At 41.5% G+C, this 9,303-nt stretch overlaps 1 protein-coding gene across 4 annotated transcripts in view; it reads right to left on the reverse strand.

The window, feature by feature from the left end:
• mpped2a (metallophosphoesterase domain containing 2a) overlaps positions 1-8,514 on the reverse strand; it is an 83,086-nt gene extending 74,572 nt beyond the window's left edge. Inside the window, exons 1-3 of one of the 4 annotated variants that reach the window (XM_088071470.1) lie at positions 7,719-7,968; positions 6,696-6,904; positions 5,359-5,646 (exon numbers count right to left, since the gene is read on the reverse strand). In XM_088071470.1, coding sequence (XP_087927596.1) covers positions 5,359-5,471 — 113 coding nt within the window. In that variant the 5' untranslated portion in view covers positions 5,472-5,646; positions 6,696-6,904; positions 7,719-7,968. Of the gene's footprint in view, positions 1-5,358; positions 5,647-6,695; positions 7,678-7,718; positions 7,969-8,099 lie in introns of those variants that run through there. The other 3 variants (XM_042490869.2, XM_088071534.1, XM_042490875.2) reach the window with 3 other exon arrangements.
• Between the last annotated feature and the right edge of the window lie 789 nt (positions 8,515-9,303).

The following is a 9,303-nucleotide window of genomic DNA, read 5'->3' on the forward strand; positions in this document are numbered from 1 at the left end:
AGCAAAAGCAAGCAGAATGCGAAATTGCTACCGGCTCCACGATAGAGGAGTTAATTCAAAAAAGGGAGGCGACTTCAGTGGTGTGGCATCAGTTGGCTCCTCTTGTCATGCCCACCAAGAATCGGCGACACGAAGCTTTACGACAAACTTAGAACTTTTGTTTGACTGTGCAGTAATGTGGATTTATGTAGCCCCTTTCAAGAGACTGAGAGACGCTTAAAATAGTAGAGTTAACTAAATTAAACAAAAAAACCAAAAACAATCAAGAACATGAATTTATTTTGTTGCAGTTGTATGTTCTTGAAATTAATAATACATTTTTTTCTGTATTTTGTAATGTCATCAATAATATAATTAGCGCAAAAATACCATGAAATATTGTGATATTATTTTAAAGCCATATCACCCACCACCACTGACAGGAAATTCTTTGAAAACATTACAGCTGATTTTCTAAAGCTTTGAAAGTACAGCCTCAGGAAATTAAATGTTAAGAGCAATTAAGTTCAACTGTGAATATCAAAACTGTTGAGTTCAATGACAGGATTTGAGGCATTTTATGAATCCTTAAATTGAAGACAATTTTATACTATTTAACGGGTCACAAAAAAAAAAATCCCCAGATCTCCAGTCTTGAGTCCTTTTAGTTTCAACTCTGTCAGTTTGTCTGTCTGCGTCTGTGTGTCAGGCCTTCCCGCAGTCTGGCCCAGATCCTGCTCAAATTGGATTTGAAGCCATTAGTGTCCCAACTCGAAGCATATGTTCCAAGTTGCTGAGCATTTCATTTCACGAGACGACGATGAGGGGGCCGAGGGAAGAAAAAAAGAAAAAAAAAAGAAAACACAGACGGCGCAGAAAAATAAACTAGATACAAACAGGACCGGACTGAGTCTGTCGCTCACTTACAGACAGACAGAGACGTCCCATGCGCCGAAGAAAGCCCACTTTGACTTCAGGGTCACGTTCCTGAGCATTAGTCTGTAACTGCCAATGTGTGTTTGCCTGTGTGTGTTTGTGCGTGCGTGCATGTTTTCATACGAAGCTCAGAGAGCGATACCTTCCACACCAGACAAAAGGCGCTGCTGTACTCCATCACAGAAATCTAAATATTCTGTCTAGGGGGGCAAAAACATTAGAGCAGGGATTGTATTTCAAATGGCAACCCCCTCACTTGGATTTTTTTTACTCTTGCTCTCTCTTTGCTGTCAGAGAAGCAACGACTTTATTTATGTCCAAATAGTGTGGATGCAGCGAGCGAGAACCCCCCAAGAAAGTCGGATCATTATCTCTCAAATCTAAACAAGCCTTTACTTTCCCAGAACAGAGCGCGTATTCTATAAGCACTTAAACATAGAGGGGGGATGGGCTTAAAGATGTGTGCGTGTGTGTGTGTGTGTGTGTGTGTGTGTGTGTGTGTGTGTGTGTGTGTGTGTGTGTGTGTGTGTGTGTCCAGGGTTCCCAGTCTGAGTTTAAGAATGGCAGGGTAAAACACTGCAGGCTCTGTGGAAGCCAGGAAACAGCCTAATGTATTTATCCAAACACATATCTGCTGAGAGGCCCCACGGCTTCAACACATCCCCTTCCTACAGCGGCTTCACCTCCAAAAACTACCACGGCAAAAATGGAGAAAAAGCAGGACAGCACAATATGGGTAAAAATACACATAAAACTGGTTATTTAGAAATACATATTTGTTCCAAGTTTCAGGAATTTTAACAGCATTTCTGCAGTCAAACACAGTGTCACTGTTTCATTTTTCATTGCTGTGTTTGTCAGAGCAACAGAAGCTCAAAGATCTTGTTTTCACTTCTGCTGACTGTTAAAACATCCTTTTTACTGAATAAAAAATAATCAACAGCTACTTATTTTACAATATCATTCACAATCTGATCTTTTTTGTTGCCAGCTGGAATAAAACTAAGTAGGGCTGCATGATATACAAAACGCATCGTATTGCAATAACTTTGGCAGATATTATGATTGCAATGTGAGTTGAGGTTTTAGTGTTAACAATAATTTTTTCATATTCCCTTAAAAAAAGATAAGGATGTAATTTTTGTCTGCAACAAACAAGCATGTCCCCTTACATCTGAAATACATCTTTGTGGCACCACAGTGCTTAATTTACAGCTATATGTTGGGAAAAGTTTTTCCATCTTCAAAAAAATTCAGCTCCTGAGATTTGTATAATGCGCTTGGCCCTATTGCGATTTTGATAATGTTTCGATTAATTGTGCAACCCATGTAATTTGTAAAGCACTTTGGCTTGCCTTTAGGTATGAAATGTGCTTTATATTGATGTGCTTTAGATGATGTTCCACTTTAGGAACGTAAGCGTTTTCAGGATTTTCCTCTTCAACATCAGGCAGAGATTTCTTTTCCCACTTTGCTTGTTTCTCTGTTAACCAACATAGAAGTTTAATGTTAGGTTGTTCTCTTGCTTTTCAGCCTTCTACGCTACGCTTAAGGTCAACTGGTGCAGCACTGCAGAATAAAAGGCTGAGATGAACCATACCAAGACTTTCCAGGAATCTGAACACAAAATCTGTCAATCACAGAAGCATAAAATAGTAATAAATCCAAAAATAAGCTGCAAAATTTCAGCAAAAATAAAACCTTGCAGAGGTAAGTCTGTCGTCTTTTACAGTCAGAAAATACTGTTTGCACCATTTGTTTGCCTTGTCAAAAAAAAAAGGAGAAATTGAAGCAGCCTCCTTAAACATCAACCTAGATTTCGCTCTGGTGAATCCTGTGCTGTCTGGCATGTTTTAACCTTGATTCATATTGAAGCATTTGGCCTGATTTATCGCCGTCTTTGTCAACCATTAAAAATGGACTGACGTAACACAAACTGCGAGGTGACCTCGTCTCCACACTCGAGGCACCGACGCTCGCTGTGCTGGCAGCCCTGCTCACAGCTGAGGAATCCCAAAACAACACAGTGGCACAATCAGGCGAATGCTGCCAACACCAGGAGGAAGGTAAGAGTCTCCATTCAGCTGTTTACACGACTCCATAATATGACCATCTCCCCAAAATAATCCTGTTTACATGAACATGATTATGCAGACAGAACTGTGGGAATCTGCATGTTTGAGGTAAACAAAAAAAAAACCAACTTGTTTGCCAGATGTTGTTGCTCCCCAAAGTAAGAGAGAGCGGCTGGTTCAGTTTTCAGCTCTTCAGTCTGCACAGATCATTCACTGCAGCCCAAATCCTCCTCTCGCTCTTATCTGTCTGTCTAAAAATGTCTCTTTTATGATGTTTATATATCTGCACGAGCACAGTGTCTCGCACGACATGTAACATAAACTCCTGTTCTGAGTGTCAACCCTGCCGGCCGCCACTGGCTCAAAACGCGATGCTGCTTCACTTCCATCTCAAAAACAAAAAACACGATGATCTGAGTACACGTGCAACCTGACCGCGCTCCAGGACAAAAGACTGACTGCGTGAAAGGATTGTACAGTGTTGTACCGTGTCTCTCTCCACTTCGGGGCTCCCATACATCTTCCTGGACAAACTTTTCCACGACTTTCCTAGGACTCACGATAACAAATATTTTTTTCTTGCCCCACTTGCCTGCCGTTTGTCAAACATATCAGATTAAAACTCTGCTCAAAATAATCTCAGCAAGCAAAAAAGGAGAAACGTACATGCCAGTAAATGTAACGTCACACATCAACACATATCAGAGCTATGTTACGTCAACAGCTACAGAAGATAAATTTGCAATTTCCTTAAATTATGTGAAAGGTTATACATGGAAGAATACTTAAACAAAACTTTACTAACTCCATGACTTTTCCAGGCTTTAATGACTGTGGGAATGCTGAAGATGCTGCATCATTTTTATTTTTAATTTCAGACTGATCAGAGATTGCCATAATTATGTAACAAGAGATGCAGGAGCTCAACTTGGGGGCAAAAATTTACAAACTGTTGCTGTTTTCTGAAAAAGTGTTTAAGGATCTCCGCAGTTAAAAACCTGTGGTGATCAGAAATCCATATTTTTTTAACCGGTCCATTTTTCCCCTTGGCATTGAAAATAAATACTCGATATTGATATTTTTTTTTCAAGATATCGTATTGAAGTTGGAATTCCATCATTGAGAAAACATAAAGTTGTAATACAGAAAAAGCCAAAGAGAAACTGTAAAAGGCAGAAGAAATGTGTGTCTGCTTTTCTCCAAAGAATAATCTAAAACAGCCAAATCAAACCACAATTACCCAACAAAGAACAAAGTTCAATCAAAGAGCAAAATAAAATGAAGCAACAAACAAATCCACAGCAGACAGACAGCACTGTGGTGCTCTTCTTCAATCGCTTCCTGTCCCTGCTGTGGCTCAACTGTTCACACAACGCTCTCAGCGAATGAAAATATCTCAAGCACACCGTGCATGTAACCAACAATCACTCACAAATCTTTTAGAAAAGCTCAATACTGCTGTAACTGGAAGAAGGCACAAAGCATGCCAACATGCAGCCGTTTGTGAATATCTGTCCACAGATAAAACACACAACGCTGTGATGAGTGTGTGCGTGGCGAGGGGCTGACGGGTCACAGCACTCTGACCCACTAATGAGAGGCAGAGCGTAACCGCATCAGACAAGAGCCACGCTAAGTAACTGGTCTGATAAATAAATAAAAAGAGCGCCCTAATGCGGACAAAGCGTTCATGCACCGCAATGACAACATGGCACAAATGATAACAGTCTCACAGGGAACAGTGGCGAGCCGTCCGCGATGCACGACAGGAAGGAAAAACGTCTGAGTCAGAGAAGCTTTTACTCAAATCTGTGTGAACCACGAAAAGCATTTCAGTTTTAAGTGTGTAAATGTTTTTAAAATCTATGTGGTTCACCTCCCACACTCACTGCAAACTTTTTCAAAACAGCAACATTTATTTTCTTCAAATGTTACACAGAACTGTTTGTGCAGTTTTTGGTATCTGCTTATTGTCAAAGTTTGTCCTCGATGGCCACCGTACATTCTCTGAGCTTGAGCCAATTAAATCAAAGTATGAACAAAGACTCTGATTCAAAAAAGCTTCTGATTGGCTTCCTGTTGCAATTCAAAATGTCTAAAAGTCTGTCTCAGAGTCTGCATTATTACATATTATGAACTCTGTTTAACACTCCAAACAAAACTAGCCTTAAACCACCAAAATGTCAAATCTGAAATAAAATAAATAATCAAACAGACCTGGATGTGTGTATAATTAAAAGTTGCAGGTTTTACATTTTTCTGTTTAAGATGTCTCAATTTACTTTGGCTAGTAATAATTATTTCTTAATCTGATTTTAGTTTAAATGTCAGGCGATCCACCGTGTGTGTGAGCGTGTGTGAGACTTACATGTGGACATGTGGAGGTTGGAAGCGGCTCTGGTTGATGTTGTAGTGTGTGAAGGCCTGTGTGGGGTTGGAGCTGTACTCGTCCACCGTGATGGTCACTTTGCCATGAGCCATCCTTCCGCCGTTTGGACATGAGACGCCGTTCGTTCACCGGGATTCAGCAGCGAGCCGTGCAGCGGTCATCCTTCAGAGCTGCTCAAGAAGCCCAGGAAGTCTCCCAGCAGCAGCAGCGGCAGCAGGAGCAGCAGCAGCGACCCGGCCGACTGACACGACCACGACACACTGCAGTCTGCACAGACAGGAGCAAAGAGACACACACACATCAGCTGCTGTAGAAAAGAGCACACAGCATGCACACACTCCTGAATACACTGGTTTAAAGGTTTTTTATGTAAGAAGAAAGTAAAAACCTCTTTAGTGGATTTATACACATTTTTACTGTTCAAAAATTAAAATGCACAGACAAAAACAGGCGGCTTGAAGAGCTAAAATGACTCAAATAGGGAGGCGATCTTGTCCTTATCTTTTTTTAATCACAAAGCACATTGTGATCAATACTTTGCACTGCAATTACAGTGTTCACGTTTGATCATAGGGAGCACAAATAAAAAATGATTTCTTCTTTTGTTTTTTTGCTGGGTCACAATTTGATTTTGGAATTCCTGAAAGAGCTCAAACTATTTTTCATTAAAATAAAAAAATCCTAATCAGAAAAATGCAGTGAAGCAGCTTAAATATAATCAGCAGATTCATTCAACCTTCCTTTTTTGTTTTTAAATCAGCATGGCTTATCGTAAAGTGAATAAATATTCTTTCAAAAACTAAACACTGGACTCTTAAGGCGACAGTTTACAATCTGGAAGGCACATTTCTTAATTGCTGCTCTGCTGCTCATAACCCAGCTGGTTTTAATACAAACTAATATATTCAAATGTAAAAATTACTGCAGGCATGGCCTCTAAGGCATTAGCCCGTTGATATTCAACCAAGCAAAATAAAAGCTGCACGTAAATTCTCTGCTGGTGATCGAATGTGTTGCAAAGCCTTCAATTAAATAAGAAATTCTTCACAATGCATGCACAAAACATTAGTGAAAATTACCAACAAAACTCACTAAAAATAACACAAAGTTCTGCTTGTTATTCCAGGCCTGGTGCTTTAATTCTAAAATGAACCAGCAACAATTAATCTGCCAACTGAACTGCTCGGGCATCTTTATATAACCATGCAATAAATACTAAATAAGGTAAAATAAATAAATAAATAAAGTCTGCATGGAAAAGCAGCTAAAATTCTGCAAAACAAGTGTTTTTTTTTGCATCTCAAGAGCTCACTCACCGGCTTCGCTGTGTGTCTCCTTGCACCCCTGAGCCTCCCTCCTGCCTGACCTCCCTGACTGATAGTAAAGTGGCCACTGTGGGCTTGACAGGCTTTTTATACCCGACCTCCTGATGCAGCCACCAGTAGGAGAAGAAAAAAAAGCCCTCAATTTAACATCTCTTTTGGAGGGTAATCAGCAGCTCCAGAGTTCATTTGATGGTTAAATCCTGTGATGCAGCGGTGAGTTAAAAAAGAAGAGGAAAAAAAGCTGTGACCTCCAGTTGTTGAATATCTTAAGGCAAACAGCCTACCAATTCAAAGTAAAAAAGTGTCTTATTTTCACAAAAGCATTGATTTATATTTTCTGGGTCAGCTGAATGGTACTTCGTGTAATAATTGCTATGTATTAAAGTCAGAAAAAATGTATGCCAAGCTAGAAAAAAGTAGGTAAACTCAATTCCTGCAAATAACAAAATGCAAGAACTTACATTGCAAAGTTATAATAATGAAATTATAACTCCAATGAATCTTGCACAAGAAACAAGTTTGCAGATCAAAAATTATATAATTTCCCAGTATTTAACACGCTTCACCTCAACAATCATTCCTCCAAAGGCAAACTAAAACCTGAACTACCGCTGCTGCTTTTCGGAAAATGTGCTCTTTTTTGCAAATGCAGGCCGATTTTTGTGCAGCATGCTTCACGGTCTCCTCGCCGTGTGCATTCAGTGTGTGTGTGTGTGTGTGTGTGTGTGTGTGTGTCTGTGAGTGTGTGTGTGTGTGTGTGTGTGTGTGTGTGTGTGTGTGTGTGTGTGAGTGTGTGTCTTGCTCGCCTGTCTGTCTCTACCTTGTGGCTACAGTAGCAGCAACTAGCACTGTAGCTTAGCCTGCTAAACCTGCCCTGGCAGTGGATTTTTTTATTATGCAGGCTGTAGCTTCACACTGAGCTGCTTTTCTATAACGGCGGTGCACGCACACACACGCACACAAACACACACATTGTCAGCCGCCTGTCTTTGGATACACAGAGCAGATACACACCATATAGCTAACTTCACGAGGAGAAATCACTCCGGGAAGCCGAGAGAGTAAAAGGCGAATAAATTGACCCTTTCTGATACCATGCATGTACACGATGTGTGCTATGCGCCTCTCGCTCTTAACCGCTTGCAGAAATGTACACAAAAAGAAAGGAGGTCCGTGCAATCCTGAACTCTGCTCCTGGAATAATAAAAAACACCCAAAGGTGGTCAGTGTCACGGCACCGACGCGCTAACCTCTTGCTCGTCCTCGTAAATGACAAGCCACCTTTTAACCGACGGCTTTGTGTCAGGAATTTCTTTTTTTTCCCTCCCCTTCTCCCCCTCTCTCTTCCCTCCCTCCCTCCTCGGTTCTCAAAGCAAAGCGGAAAGGTTGCTCTACCTTCGTCGTGTGGGGTTTTTGTGCGTTTTTATCTGGCCGGAGAAAGAGTGTCGGGTCGGGGTCGCCCTCTACGCGGCGGCGGCGGCGGCGGCAGCAGCAGCGGCGGAGGGACGCGGGTCCATGCGGCAGCAGCAGGAGAGCGGGTAGTTCGAACGCGGCCGTCCGGGGGTTGCGGCAGTCTGGGCGGATAGGGCAGAACCTTCGACCCGGCGGGACCTCGGCTGGCTCCTGTGGAAAGAAACCAGACAAGAGAGCGAGGGGGAGAGAGCCGGAGAGCAGGGCGAGAGACACTGACAGACAACGGGGGAGAGAGAGAGAGCAGCCTCGGTCCGACGGAGGGGGAGCCGGAGTGCAGTGAGTCGGAGCTGCCACTGGGGTCAGAGAGCAGAGAGAGCAGGAGCGAGCACAACCCCCCGCCACCTCCCGTGCGCGCGCCCTCACCGGCGGGCACACGCGCGGCGAGGCGCGAGGAGGAGGGAGGAGGAGGGCGCTCGCGCAATCCCGCTCTGCCTCCGTGCTGCATTCAAGGACCGTCGAAAATAAAACCATCCTGCTTAGATACAACGAGCACACCACTGGGGCAAAATTGGTTAATTTAACCCCTTGAAACCTGAACACACTGGCTTTACTTCTTTCAAAAGCATGGGAAGAAAGTAACTTGAAAAGCTAGAGAAAATGTCTAGAAAACTATATTTATAATTGTCATTACTACACATTTAAAATTATGTGACAATATCATTACAATTTTGAAGCAATTTTTTTAGGTCATTCTTGTTTGTTTGTTTTACTCTCCTTTTTGCTAATTTTCAGGTAATTTTCTTGGACTTTTTATTAAGTTCATGCTAATTTTGGGGTAATTTCTCATTAAAAAATAATTTTCTAAATCTAATTTCTTGATATTGGTAGAACATTTCTTACAAAGTTGCTCATTGTATTTTTCTCATTATTTAAAGAAAACAACAATTTCGGGTTCAAAGGTTTAAACACTTGTGAAAGGCATTTGTAAGCAGCACGAGAAAAGTGATGACAATCTTGGTTTTAAAGTTAAGCAGGAAGCAGTTGATTTTTTATTTTTATTTAATATGAAACTTATAATTATTAAATTGACTGGCTTTAAATTCGTGTATGAAGTGAAGTGTCTACGTACTTGTGTGAGTGAATAAAGTGATTATGTACAACTAAGTTGTCAAATATTTTGTCTATT

The sequence above is a fragment of the Plectropomus leopardus genome, chromosome 1, assembly GCF_026936395.1.
Source record: "Plectropomus leopardus strain MGB_pleo_1.0 chromosome 1, ASM2693639v1, whole genome shotgun sequence".
In the NCBI taxonomy this organism is placed as follows: domain Eukaryota; kingdom Metazoa; phylum Chordata; class Actinopteri; order Perciformes; family Serranidae; genus Plectropomus; species Plectropomus leopardus.